The sequence below is a fragment of the Acomys russatus genome, chromosome 19, assembly GCF_903995435.1.
Source record: "Acomys russatus chromosome 19, mAcoRus1.1, whole genome shotgun sequence".
In the NCBI taxonomy this organism is placed as follows: Eukaryota; Metazoa; Chordata; class Mammalia; order Rodentia; family Muridae; genus Acomys; species Acomys russatus.
Window position 1 is genome coordinate 52,291,354 of NC_067155.1, and position 13,461 is coordinate 52,304,814.

Genomic DNA, 13,461 nt, shown 5'->3' on the forward strand with positions numbered 1-13,461 from the left:
ACAGGGCCCTCCAGAGATCATTCACAAGCCTGTGGCCACATCCCAGCCCTTTCAATATCTCTACCCACCAAAAGCCGCTGTCCTTCCCTGCCTCTCCAGCAGCTCGGCCACTTCCCATCCCCTGAAACCTACTGCTTTATTAGGTCCCCTGAAGCAGTGGGGATACACAGCAGGGTCAGGGAGGTCAGATAAAACAGACACAGTATCTGGTGTAGGGTCCACCCATAGGGACAAATGTGGCCATAGTGCCTCATGGTTCCTGGAGATAGGAGATGGAGTGGCATCCTAGCAGCCCAGAAATCCCTGATATGTGCCAACACTGACCAGCACAGCCCCAGAGGTATACGTGATCCCCACAGTAGCTGTTATATCCCCAGTGGCAGAGGAGAAACAAGCTCAGGGGGGGCTCAGGCAAGCCAAGAGTGGGTGAACTGTGGGGCTAGACTAAAATGAAGGCCCCAGCACTCGGGAGGCAGAAGCAGGCTGTGAGTTCGAGGCCAGCCTGGTCTACAAAGTGAGTCTAGGACAGCCAAGGCTATACAGAGAAACCCTGTCTTGGAAAATAAATGAAGGCCCCGGACTCAGTGCCCACCAAATACCCCTGTCTACAAGGGAACAAGGTGGCAAGAGCAGCTCTCTTGGTGAGTGGGACCCCACAACTGAGCCTACCCCAGCGGGCAACCGTTCCCCTGCAGATAGGCCTTGCTCAAAAAAGTCTCACAGATTCTCATACACATGCTGAGAACATTCTGTGGGACCCCCTGACACCCTAGGAAGAAGGCAGAATTATGCATGCCTGGGTGAAAAGGCCAAGTTCAGAAAGCTTCATGTGCACTCATATGGGTATGGTTAGAAGGGAGGTGCCCACTCCCCAAGGAAGCCACCTGCTTGATCCTTTCAGGGTCAGACAGCAGCCTAGGAAGGGGCTGGCACTGCTGGGGTGACTGTGTGTGCCTGTGAGGCCCAGATGAAGATGCACATGGAGCCCCATAGGGGACCCTGGGCAGAAGGAGCCCTCCCCTGCGCCCCCCCCTCCTCAACACATTCCCTCACTGCCAAACTGGTTCATACCAGTATCACTGTCCTTCCAACTAAAGAAAGAAAAGAAAAGAAAACCTGTAGCAGGGCATGATGCACGTATTTGCCATCCCAGCCCACTGCGACAGGCTCAGTGAGTTCAAGTTCAGTATGGCCAAGGGTTACACAGTGAGACCCTGCCGCAAGAAAATAGACCTCTGTATTAATAAAAGGACAGCGGCCCACACAGATCCCAAGTTGATAAAAACACACGGCAAAGGCAGCCTGGGCCCCAGGTCCCCACCTACTATCCAAAGTCTCCTTTCTCTGCGCCCCTCCACTCCCAGTTTTCCAGCTGCGGCCAGCGTGTCAGCAAGTGTACAACCTCTTCCACCCTGCGGACCCTTCAGCCTCCCGCCTAGAACCGCTGCTGGAGCGGCGCTTCCACACCCTGCCACCCTTCAACATCCCCCGATACCAGCGCTACCCGCTGGGGGATGGCTGCTCCACACTGCTGGGTGAGGCTCCCCAGGAAGTGGGGGGGTTGCTGATTCTTCAAAGTTGGGGATAACTGCTGTGGTATAGCCCCCAACACACCGTGGGTCTTCTCAAAGGGAAGGAGAGGCAGACACCTGTCCCCAGTGAACATCTGTTCCACGTAAACATTGAGGTGAAGATGTGGTCATGGTCCCAGATCCCTGTGGGGCAAGAGTGACTTCTGCTTATCAGAGCCCCCTGAGGGGTCCCAGCAACAGCTAGGGTCATACTCCCTTTCCTACTGCCTAGGGCCTCCAACCCAGCTAGTTGGGGGCATTGTAGACTGGGCCCATTGTGGTAGGCAGCTACCTCAGAGATGGCTGGGAGTATGGGAGGGACTGCCCTCAGAATGGCCCATCCCCTTGCTCCAACGTGTATCCTGGCATCTTGTTGTCCTGTCCTGGTCCTCGAGGAGCCTTGTTTGTGTCAGCACATGTGCAGATGGCCTACTTGAGTGTCTGTTCTTGTCCTCTCTGCTCTCTTCCCGTCTGCCTCCAGTCGAGACCGTGCAGAGAAACCCAGAGCTGGTCCTGGAGGGCGGCCCCCTGGCCCCTCTCCCACACGGGGACAGCTTCCTGGAGACCAGTATCCCTGTTCCCGCGCTCACCTGGCAGGATGGGCCCCGCCAGAGCCCGGGCTGTGCTGAGTGTGTGTACCCCCACTCCTGGTGACTGATGTCTGCTTGGCTGCTGCCCCTTGGTCCTCTACCTGCCTCATGCCCTCTCTGGCCACTCAGAGTCTGTGGGATTTTGGTAGTGAGGACATGGCCACGGGAAGTTAGCCCTGGTACCTCCTTTCAGTGTATGATGATCCAGAAGCTGAGGTGACCCTAACACAAAGTGGTCACAGCTTCCCGGAGATGGACAGACGCTGTCCCAGCGTCAGACAACATGTGACTTTCCATGGGTGATATTTTACCTTCCTAAGGCTGTAGGGAACAACATAGGGTGAGGACTCAAGCAAGCACCCCTCACGCCTCAAGTAGGAGGCTGTGAGCTAGCAAGGAGTTGGGGCCTCTGGGTCTCGCGCCTTCCCTCCCTGAGAATATGCAGACCTTCTGATAGGGCATCCAGACTGGTTCCTCCAGCTGAGCCCTGTTCTGCCTGCCTTGCCTGCAACCTGGCCCCTCAGTGCCTGCCTCTGTTCAGACCCCATCAGGGGCTGGCTGGCTGGCTGGCTGTAGCCTATGTGTGAGGGCCACTCTGGGGTCTGCCATCTTCTCTGTCCTCAGCCTGTGCTCCGCATCCCCGGGAAGCCGCCCAAGGTCCTGCTGCTGCTCTGGGGGCTGGTCCAAGAGAGCAGCTGTGGAGTCAGACGCAGGGATAAAGTGGCCAAGGAGGGCAGGACCCCATGCCTTGCCTCCCTACCCCATGTCTGTCTATGTCTATCTGTCCGCCCTTCTCTGCCCAGCCCTGCCCCTCCCTGCCTCAGCTCAGGCCCTTAGCTCCCAAGGCCCTCAACCAGCTGCACCCTAGTGTATGCTGGACCTGGCAAGCTGGCCTCTCCCATTGCTGGGAGACCTAGGGTCAGGCCTTCTCTTACTTGGACCTCTCTACCCCACACAGCGGATGTGCTTCAGACCCACAACACAGTCTTCCAAGAGCATGTGGCCCCCTCGTCGCCTGGCACAGCCCCTACCAGCCGTGGCTTCCGCAGGGCCAGTGAGGTCAGCATTGCCAGTCAGGTGTCAGGCATGGCCGAGAGCTACACAGCATCCAGCATTGCCCAGAGTGAGTGCCGTCCCTTGTGCTCCTGCCACAAAGATCTGGGGACCCTGGGCAGGATGTGATGGTGGTGTCTGGCTAGCAGGAAGTGGGGGCTGAGCTCCTGCAGGGCCAGGGTACTTCCACCACAGTGGCTGCTCAGTAGTGCCAGCCAGGGAGGGTAGAGAAGAGGCTGAGGTAAGCAGCTGGGCAAGGCTGGGACTTCTGAGACTTTGGCTTTCTCAGGGGTCTTCCCCCGGAGCGTCCTGGCCCTAGTCTCATTTCCTCTCTGGTCTGCTACCAATGTAGGGGCTCCTGGCTTGTGTGTGTGGCTGAACCGTTCCCCCTGTTCTTACTTCTCAGAGGGTCCCTCGTCGCTCAGCCACACCCCCAGCATCAGGCGCCTATCCTTGCTCGCCCTGCCCCCCCCATCCCCTACCACCCAGGGTCCCCGTACAAGGGCAAGGCAGGTGAGCCCCAACCTGGAGTGGGCCCCCTGTCTCCCTGACTTGGACATCGGAGAAGGTACCCCATTCACAGCACTCTCCCCTCTAACTCAAGATCACTCACTGTTGCCAAGCATGCCTCACCAGCTCACTGCTAGGCCCTGCCTGCCAGCTCCTGCTGAGGCTAATAGGGAACCAGCCTTGGGTGGGAAGGATGCAGATCTCTAGGGAGGCGAGGGCAGGGCTAGAGCTACCTGGGGGTCCTGCCTCACAGGCCATGGGCAGAACTCGTGAGAGTTAGGCCCCATGAAGCAGGCACCATCAGATAGGCACCTATGTGCAGTCACCAGGCGTGCCATGTCCCATGCTATGCTCCTTGAGGCGGGACACTCAAGTCCCTAGGCCTCAAGGCTCACCCTTCCACCTCTGCAGCAGGCAAGGCACTGGTAAAGGGCAGCGGGCCTTACCTGGAGGTTCCAGGATTGTCAAACCAAGGTCTCTCTCTCTCTCTCTGTGCCCTGCATTGGGAGTAGGAAGAACACGGAGAGAGAGGCCTGGGCAAGGCCTAGGGCAGGGCTCTTCTCGCTCACTTCAGCATTGGGACAGCTCATGCTGATCCAGAAATCTCTGTGCCCCTCAGCACTGCCATGGGGCTTTGCACTTTCTGCACTTAACTGCTTGCCTGTCACTAGCCTGGGAGAAAGCCTGCTTTGATGCACCTGGAGGGAGGGCTAGTCAGAGGTGAATGGGTCCAAGTACCAGGTGGCCCACTAGGGTCTCTGTGTGGGAGCCCAGCAGCGCCATCACAACCCTTCCTCCCAGCAGTCGCCGCCAAGTGGTGGGGCCAGAAGCGGATTGACTACGCCCTGTACTGCCCCGACGCACTCACGGCCTTCCCCACAGTGGCTCTGCCCCACCTCTTCCACGCCAGCTACTGGGAGTCAACCGATGTGGTGTCCTTCCTGCTGAGACAGGTACCCACTGCCCAGACATCACCGGGCCTTACAGGAGGCCCTGGGAGAGTGTAAGGGAGTCTCTGTGCCCCATCAAGCCAGGAGCAGGCGGGGGACAGGAAACATTATGCTGGTGTGCCTTGTGCCTAGGGAGTGTTAGTGTGGGACAAAGTGTATACTCTCAACAAAGATGGGAACATGCCGGGGTTAGGGGGTTCAGGCAAGATTAGAGGGGTTGATAGTACCTCAGACCCTGCCAGAGGCCCATTGCCTGCTCCTGGGATGGTTGGGCCTTTTCCACAGCAGCCACCCAGGCTTGAGCCTGCCTCATGGCCTACCTCTGTCCCCCAGGTCATGCGGCACGACAGCTCGAGTATCCTGGAGCTGGACGGCAAAGAGGTGTCAGTGTTCACGCCTTCACAGCCCAGGGAGAAGTGGCAGCGCAAGAGGACCCACGTGAAGCTGCGGGTGAGTGTCCTCCGGGTACCCAGGCCCACAGTCATCATCCTGTTTAGTCCCATGCAGTCAGAAGCCACGACACGTTACTGTGAACTGCCTCATCTGATCAATGAGGAGGAGTGAGGTAGGAGCTAGGAGGGAAGAAAGGACAGCAAGGCTGGCTCCCTCTCCACCTGGCCTGGCTAGGCTGTCAACTGGACCACAACATGGGCTGCCTGGCTCGGAACCCAGGCCCAGGCCCAGCCCTCAGACCTACTCACAGAGGAATTAGCTGAGCCCAGAAGACCCTAGCACTCACCATGCCCCTCCTCATCTCACCTTGCCCTCCCCTCCCTCAGAACGTGACAGCCAACCACCGGATCAATGATGCAGTTGCCAATGAGGACGGCCCACAGGTTGTGACGGGCCGGTTCATGTACGGGCCCCTGGACATGGTCACCCTGACTGGGGAGAAGGTGAGGACATGGGTATCTGAGGGAGCACTTCCATGCCCCTGGCCAGGGAGCAGGGACTGAGGCCAGGCTGTGGGCAGTTTGTAACCATCTTACCGGGGTTTCAGGTGGATGTGCACATCATGATGCAGCCGCCCTCAGGTGAGTGGCTGTACCTAGACACTCTGGTGACCAACAGCAGTGGGCGTGTCTCCTACACCATTCCAGAGACACACCGCCTGGGGGTGGGCGTCTACCCCATCAAGATGGTGGTCAGGTATGTGCCTCTGGGGGGCAGGCAGAGCAAGGCCAGCCTCCCGGGTATAGGATGGGGTGAGGTGAGGGTGGGAGGGAGGGAGCGGGTGGGCCCTCTGGCTGGTTCTGACGAGCTATCCCTGACAACCAGGGGAGACCACACATTTGCCGACAGCTACGTCACTGTGCTCCCCAAGGGCACAGAATTTGTGGTCTTCAGTATCGATGGCTCCTTTGCCGCCAGTGTGTCCATCATGGGCAGCGACCCCAAGGTGCGCGCCGGGGCTGTGGACGTGGTGCGGTGAGTGGCCCTAAGGGGCCTGGTGCAACTATCTAAGGTGGGTGGGCTACAGGATAAGTGAAGGAGGAAACTGCACACAGCGCAGCCTTGAGGACCCGAGTCTGGAGCCCAGTGCCACTACTGACTGGTATGCCCTTGAGCAAGCTGTTGGCATGCCTGACATCAATCTAGTTGCAAGGATGCCTCCTTTGAGGGTACCTAGGATACTCCCAACACACAAGCCCAGTGCCAGGGTGGCCTTGACACTGCTGTTCACCCTCATCACTGCTTTTCAAGCCCTGGCCAAGATGCGCTTTGTGTGTAGTGCTAGCACTGGGCCCAGGGCCTCATTCACACAAGGCAGGTGTAAGCACTCTTCCATGAGCTACACTCCACTTTTTGACAAGGGTCCACTAAATTGTCCAGGCTGCCTTGAACTTGCCATCCTCCTGCCTCAGCTCCATGAGTGTCTGGGATTACCATCAGAGCAGCTCAGCACCACAAGGCTCGGCTGAAGATGAGTGATCCCGAGCGAGCTCTAGCCGGGCAGGAGAGACGGGGGCTCAAGAGGAAGGAGGGCAGCCATGGGACACCATGCCTGCCCCCTTGCCTCTGCAGACACTGGCAGGACCTGGGCTACCTCATCATCTATGTGACTGGCCGGCCCGACATGCAGAAACAGCGGGTGGTGGCATGGCTGGCTCAGCACAACTTCCCTCACGGTGTAGTGTCCTTCTGTGACGGCCTGGTGCATGACCCGCTGCGGCACAAGGCCAACTTCCTGAAGCTGCTCATCTCTGAGGTGAGGCCTGGGAGGGCTGAGGGAGGGAGCAAGGGGGAGGGCAAGAAGGCCCGGGCTGTGCCCATGGTTGTCTCATCCACAGTTGCATCTGCGCGCACACGCGGCCTATGGCTCCACAAAGGATGTGGCGGTCTATAACTCCATCAGCCTTTCTCCCATGCACATCTACATTGTGGGCCGGCCCACCAAGAAGCTACAGCAACAGTGCCAGGTGAGTGGGGCACACTGAAGAGCACACGTGGACACCTTGTGGGGAACCCCAAGGCTGCTAACAACCCGCCCCTATTGCTCCTCTGCAGTTTATCACGGATGGCTACGCGGCCCACCTGGCCCAGCTTAAGTACAACCATCGGGCGCGTCCAGCCCGAAACACGGCCACACGCATGGCCTTGCGCAAGGGCAGCTTCGGCCTACCTGGCCAGGGTGACTTCCTGCGCTCCCGGAACCACCTGCTCCGCACCATCTCAGCCCAGCCCAGTGGGCCCAGCCATCGGCACGATCGGACACAGAGCCAGATGGACACTGAGCAGCGCGGCCAGCGCAGCATGAGCGTGGCAGCCAGCTGCTGGGGCCGTGCCATGACAGGCCGGCTTGAACCAGGGGCAGCCTCAGGACCCAAGTAGGACACCGTGAGGAGGCGCTGTGGTCTCCATGGTGCTAGGCCAGGGCACCGGCCCTACTGGGAGGCCTAGCCTGGGCACACATAGATGGCTGGGGACGAGTACAGACATGGCCTTAGAGCTTGTCCCAGAGCCCCTTGGAAGACATGCCATGTCAACACAGTCCTCCCAGCCTTGCCTCAGGCCCTAGGCTCTGAGGAGCCCAGCTGGTCACGGAAGCTGGCAGGATGTCCAGCCCGTGATGGAAGAGGAACCAGGATGGGTCACTTAGCCCAGCCTGGGAGGCATTCTTGGACATCTTGCCCTGTGTTGATCTCTCAGCCTCCTGGTGGCGGGCATGGGTCTAGGCCCAGCCTGGCACCTCCCTGTCTACTGGCGCCCTTTCCCTTTTGGTAGCAGCTCCAGTGGGGGTCCAGCCTGCGTCTTGTTGACTCCAGTTCTCAACTGTCCAACCTCACTGGTTTTGCACTGGTTTTTGAGAGTAGAGACCTGTTACCATATCCTGGCTCCAGACATGTTGACATGCATGAAAACCCAGTATCCGCTGATCCAGGGTCTGTCACCACACAGAATATTCCGGTATGGGGAATCTTCGCGCAAGCAGGAAAGGCCATATCTTCGTTTCTACCGCCTGCCTGGCCCGCCAGTACCACGGCAGCCCAATGGCAGTCCCAGACGGCTGCTCACCCATCCACCTGCCCCACCCAGCGCTCAGTGCAGTCCCAGGACTGGTGTCACTCCAAGCCTTGAGCACATCACAGGCGCGAGGCCAGCAAAGGGCAGCGCTGGCTCCTGGGAGCCTGAAGAAGCCTGGCCTCCACCTCCACTACTCGCCTGCCACGGGCTGGGGCCCCGTGCCATGGCTGCTGCCCACCGCATTTCTATGCCTTTCTACTTCTCCATCTGGTTTCTATAAGGTTTTTTTTTTTTTTTAAACAGGCAATCTTCGGCTGCTTCCTTTTAACTCAGTGTCAGCGCAGCCTGCTACATTAGGAACACCCAACACTGTGACAGGGTCCCACTCAGTCTGGCCTGTGGGCCCTGCACTTGGCCCACTCGGCAAGGTGTGGGCTTTTTTGCCTCACCTGACCCACAATTCCACTGACTTCCTACTCTGGGGTGGGTGGGGCTCTTAGGTTTTCTTAATGCCATTCCGTTTAATGTCAACTCCAAGAAGCCACAGCTCTCTTCGTCAGCATAAGGGCAGATAGCCATTTTATTTCTCCCCAAGCAAGGATGGGCGTCCTACAGGCTGGGTCTGAGCCCTGCCTTCCCCGCAGCACTGAGCACAATTCTCCTGGACCTTCCCTGCCCTGACTGAGCCCACATAGCTCACACCTGCTGTCCAGCCACGAGGCTCTGTGCCTGAGTAGCTTCAGAGCTGGGCTCAGAATCAGAGCCGCGTGGCTGGGCCGAGTAGGTGCACAGGAGATGCTGAATTTGCTGTGTAGATATATATGTACAGCACAGGGGTGTGTGGTGGTCCGCCATAGCGGGCCTACACAGAAAGAAAGCTATTTATTTTGTGCAGAGGGAAAAAAAAATGTCTGGAGGAGTGAGACCATCAGGGTCTTCTCTTTGAGGTGTAGCTTTGTGTTGTTTCCAGCGATCTGTATAAAGCAGTGATTATTTTATGGACCAAGATTCCATGAAACTGTCACAGTCAACGTGCAATATCTGCCCCACCACTCCCCACCCCCGACAGGAAGCTGCTGGTCCGACAATCACTGCCCCACTGGGGGCCCCAGTGGCCAGTGCCTCCTCCCTCAGCCCCACCCATCTTGCCTCAGCCTAGGTGACCAGCCATTGGGAGAAGCGCCTAGAAGTCTCGGGCCACCTGCAATAAAGGCCAGGGAGACCCTGGGGTCAGTAGGCTTGCTCTCCCCTGGGCAGCACCCTGTGGCTCTGAATGCCCCTTCCTGCCCAACCGCCAGCCATGCCAAGGACAACAGCAATAGTCCCCTGGGCCTCTCCCAGGGCCCTCAGCCATAGATGGCGAGACGGGCAGCCTCCCCCAAAACCTCCCTCAAGTCTGCTTTTTGCCTCCCGTAAGATTTCCTTTGGCTCATTCTCTTGAGGAAGCCCTGCTTTTACAGAAACTAAGAGAGGAAGGTCAACGTCCTTTAAAAATACCAAAAAAATGTTTACAGTGTCGGGTGCTGAGCCTGTGGGGCTCAGGCCTGGCCATTCGTAACCAAAGGGTGAGGCAGGCCTTGCCGACTGCCACCCACCCCAGGTCTGTTAGAGTAGAAGCCTTAGTCAGTCCCTCCCCACCCCCAGTCCCCAGGACTGAGCCTCGAAGCCACCCAGCACCAACCACCTGCCTTCTCTTTGATTTCTAAAGAAGGATTCGGCGAAGACCCCGCCCCCACCCCCTTCCTGGCTCTGTGTGAGCTGCCCACCACCCTACCCGGTATCATCTTCACATCTCAGCCCCTTCCCATCTGTCCTGAACCTTCTGTTTCTCTGGACCACGTGTGAACCGCGTCCTGACCCCACCCCATGCCGTCCTGGCATCATCTGGCCTGAGTGTGCTCTCTGTATACTGTGTCACAGTCTGTTACACCAATTAAAGAAGCAGGAGGCTTCCTTCCTGTCTTATTACTGCGACAGCACTCATGAATCTCCTAGTGTGGTGGGGCGGGGGGAGGGCATAAGCATCTTAGCACTGAAGGTATGGTAGGTAAGGCCACCAGTGCAGCAAGTGGCACGTGCTAACATCAGAAAGACTGCCCTTCCCATGCACAGACCCGGTGAGGTAGGTCTGTGGGCCTCTTTTCCCCAGGAGATACTGCTAGTCAGCCAGAGCTGGGACTCGTACCTGGCCAGGCTCCGATCTGTCATCATGTATGGAATGGGACACAGGCAATGGCCTGACGAGTTCAACCTAAGGACCAAGGCTGAATTCGACTCAGCCAGGGCTCGTCCTGGTAGTCAAAGAGGAACAGGGTGGCTGGGTAGTCTTTGCTCACTGCCACAGGGGACGTGCCCGCTTTCCCCAAAGATCTCACTCTAGCAGTCGAATGGCTGCAGTTCTACCCCTCAGCACAGAAAGCCACAAGACAGGAACTCGGTGACCAAGATCATTTAATAGTGACACTGTTCCAGTCGGTACTTAGGCCACCCAGCTGCACCCAAGATGATGCTGGGCTGGACCAGAGGTCACCCACAGGAGGAAAGGTAGCTACACCCATCCGTCTCCAAGCCACCAACAGAAGTTGACAAACCCACGACGGCAGGGCCCTCATGGAAGCAGGCCAGCTCGCATCTGGAAGGCCAGGCCATCCCCTCGGGTGGCTTGCTGAGGAAGGAGGAAACAGGATGAAAGCATGAGGAACTGAGTGTAAACACCATGTGGGCAAAGAGCATGAGCGGAGTGGGGACACCAACCTTATTGATCTCTCGGTGTCGTTCTTTGGTTACAATTTCCTCTAAAACCTCACCATCTCCCTTGATGAGCCTGGGGGTGGGGGCATCAGCTTAGCAAGACAGAGTCTAGGACTCTGTCACAGAAACAGAACGACCCAAGCAAAGGGCTCTCGGGGCTCAAGCCCAACCATCCTGAGCAGGGGGATCCTGTGCGCTCCTCCCAGTCATTTACCACCCTTGGGACAGAATGGAGACCCCCTTGTCAATCTGTACCATCAGCCCAAGCCAGCCAACAGCAACCATTTGGAAAGCCCCAAGGCGTTTCCAGTCCTGCAACTGCTCAAGAGGCACAGGGGGTAGCAGTGGAGATGTCACAACACAAGTGACCATTTCCCCCGCACTTTGTTATAGAAATGGTCACAGCCTCACCCCACCCCCACCCCCAGCCCATCCTGGGCCAATACTCCCAGCTGTACTGAGGGTGGGGTAGCTGGCCCGGCCTGCTGTTCTGCACCTTGTGCGTCCTGTCTCTGGGTCCACCACCTTGCGAATGACACTCTGTCGAGCATCCCACTCCTCCTTTGTCATGGGCTTCATGGCCTGGATGCGAGACTTCTGCTCATCTGTCAGGACTGGAAGGGAAGAGAGAAGGGGTGTCAAACCTAGGGAGCGGACCCTCTCCTCACCGCCTGCAGGCTCACATGGTACCTGGGCCATCGTTGTCCTCCCCAGCTGATTTGTGCCACTGATCCAGGGAAGGGCCAGGCAAAGCCTCCGCCTTGTGCACCGCCACTGCCTTCTCCTTGCCCTTCTTCTTCAGCTTCTTCTTCCGTTTCTTCTTCTTCTTCCTTTTCTTATCCTTGTGTTTCCCTCGCTTCTTCCGGCCATCGCTGGAAGAAGAAGATGATGCGGAGCTGGAAGAGGAGGAGGAGGAGGAAGAGCTGGATCTCGCTGTCCTCCGGGCCTTGTGCTTGCTTCTCTCTGTGATGCAGGGAGAAGGTAAGGCCTCTCTACTCGGTAGGACCCTCCCAACAGGCCCTCCAAGAACACATTCGGAACCTTCTTTGGGGTTCTAGAAGTCACTGCGAGCCTGGTAGGATGGCCAGGCCGGCCCTCGAAGACCCAGCGCATTAAAGGAATGCATAGGGCACACCCTCACTCAACAGAGCCTCCTCCCCACAGGACGGTTCAATCTAGGTTCACTCTGAATCCCTTGCTTGCTGGGGGCGGGCCCAGCAGATGCAAGCAGACGCCACACACCCCCTTCCCCGTCCCCATGGTCCTCACCCTCAGCACCGGAGATGCTGCTGGCCTTGTGACCTTGGGATCTGGAGGCTGAGCAGTCCCTTGAGGCGTCCTTACTACTCTTCTTACTTCGCTTTTCTGACCCTCGCCGACCTCGGGACCGACTGCGACTTCTCGAGCGCTTGCGAGAGCCAACGTGAGCCATAGTGAAGCGGGCTAGAGACCGGAAGAAACGCGCTTAACCTGCGACTCCTCTTGGGTAGGTACGCAGAGTGACTCCAAACTCAGCGCCAACGGGACCTGGTCCTCAGGGCGCCTAGTACCCATTCCCACCCGACTGAGCCTCTCACTTAGAGACCCCAGCTCTTCCGACTCTGAACCGCGGGCCCTTTAAGGTCCTGCCCCGCCCACACGACTGCGCACTAGACTCTGCGCCGGGAAGTCCGCCGTTTTCTTCAACTGCAAGAGGGGCAAGCTGGCTGCCCAGTGATGAGTCTCGAGCTGACGGGTCTCACGTCAACCACTAGCCCACAACATGCCTTCGCGCGAGGAAACGGCGGCGAGTTAGGTTTTTTCCGGTCCACTTCCTTCTTGGGGCCGTCCCGGAATGCCGTCCGGGTGTAATTTGAGTCCTTGCTGCCTTTAGTCCCAAGCACTTTGTTTCGGCCACTGGCGCGCCTACTTCCAAGAACGAGAGGGTTGGCCTTGCGCCCTCACGTGGGTGGGAGACGGTCGTGGCCCGCCCCCGGGCCTCTCACTTTCATGAAAGCCGCCCTCCTACTGTTTCCCCTGCCTAGCGTGCCATCCTCTCCACTCCACCAGACTGAGAACTCCGCTGGGCTGACGTCTGGTGTTTCCAACATCACTCAGTATTGGAGGTCGCAAACACAGGTTGCCCATCAGGAGCCATAGATCGTGACAACCGATTAGGAAATGAATCACCGGCCTGTCGGGTGTGCAGCTGAGTCGCTGCTTCATCTGCTTTTTGCAGTGAGAATGGAGGCTGGTGTTGCTGCATCTTGCCACTTTCCCAGAGAAGCCAGAATTCAAGACTTACAACGGAAGTCCCTAGGATTTCAAATATGTAACCCCAGCAGTGCACAGCACATCCAATCTCAGGAGCCGCCAGTTGCAAGCTCTTAAATAACAGTAGCAAACAGAAGGCTGTTATAAAGTGCTTTATAAATGTCATCTCTCGTCACCACACCTGGGACACAAGTGAGTCCAGAGCCGCACAGCTGGACATGCCAGAACAGAGACATGACCCCAGAAAGTCTGGATCCCATTCCCCAGCACTGCTGAGAGAGCAGTGAAATAAAGCGCCCCCCCCCCAGCCGCCCTGAG

General features: G+C 57.9%; 2 protein-coding genes across 14 annotated transcripts in view; one reads left to right on the forward strand and one right to left on the reverse strand.

Moving 5' to 3' along the window:
• Positions 1-8,431, forward strand: part of Pitpnm2 (phosphatidylinositol transfer protein membrane associated 2) — a 129,689-nt gene extending 121,258 nt beyond the window's left edge. For 5 of the 11 annotated variants that reach the window (XM_051161452.1, XM_051161457.1, XM_051161455.1 and 2 more), the window contains 12 exons: positions 1,365-1,535; positions 2,053-2,202; positions 3,120-3,284; positions 3,621-3,782; positions 4,529-4,677; positions 5,008-5,124; positions 5,454-5,570; positions 5,675-5,823; positions 5,953-6,102; positions 6,700-6,883; positions 6,966-7,094; positions 7,183-8,431. In XM_051161452.1, the coding sequence (XP_051017409.1) occupies positions 1,365-1,535; positions 2,053-2,202; positions 3,120-3,284; positions 3,621-3,782; positions 4,529-4,677; positions 5,008-5,124; positions 5,454-5,570; positions 5,675-5,823; positions 5,953-6,102; positions 6,700-6,883; positions 6,966-7,094; positions 7,183-7,506 (1,967 nt within the window). In that variant the 3' untranslated portion in view covers positions 7,507-8,431. The remainder of the gene's footprint in view (positions 1-1,364; positions 1,536-2,052; positions 2,203-3,119; positions 3,285-3,620; positions 3,783-4,528; positions 4,678-5,007; positions 5,125-5,453; positions 5,571-5,674; positions 5,824-5,952; positions 6,103-6,699; positions 6,884-6,965; positions 7,095-7,182) is intronic. The other 6 variants (XM_051161459.1, XM_051161461.1, XM_051161458.1 and 3 more) reach the window with 3 other exon arrangements.
• A 2,285-nt stretch (positions 8,432-10,716) lies between these two features.
• Arl6ip4 (ADP ribosylation factor like GTPase 6 interacting protein 4) lies at positions 10,717-12,472 on the reverse strand. 3 transcript variants are annotated; one of them, XM_051161486.1, is made up of 6 exons: positions 12,451-12,472; positions 12,160-12,333; positions 11,581-11,853; positions 11,387-11,504; positions 10,894-10,963; positions 10,717-10,804 (listed from the first exon to the last, which is right to left on the reverse strand). In XM_051161486.1, exons 2-6 carry the CDS (start codon positions 12,320-12,322, stop codon positions 10,748-10,750), a joined length of 681 nt encoding a protein of 226 aa, XP_051017443.1. In that variant the 5' UTR covers positions 12,323-12,333; positions 12,451-12,472; the 3' UTR covers positions 10,717-10,747. The 3 variants fall into 3 exon arrangements, with proteins under 3 accessions (XP_051017443.1, XP_051017444.1, XP_051017442.1); XM_051161487.1 differs by having other exon boundaries at positions 12,169-12,468; XM_051161485.1 differs by having other exon boundaries at positions 10,718-10,804; positions 12,160-12,468.
• Between the last annotated feature and the right edge of the window lie 989 nt (positions 12,473-13,461).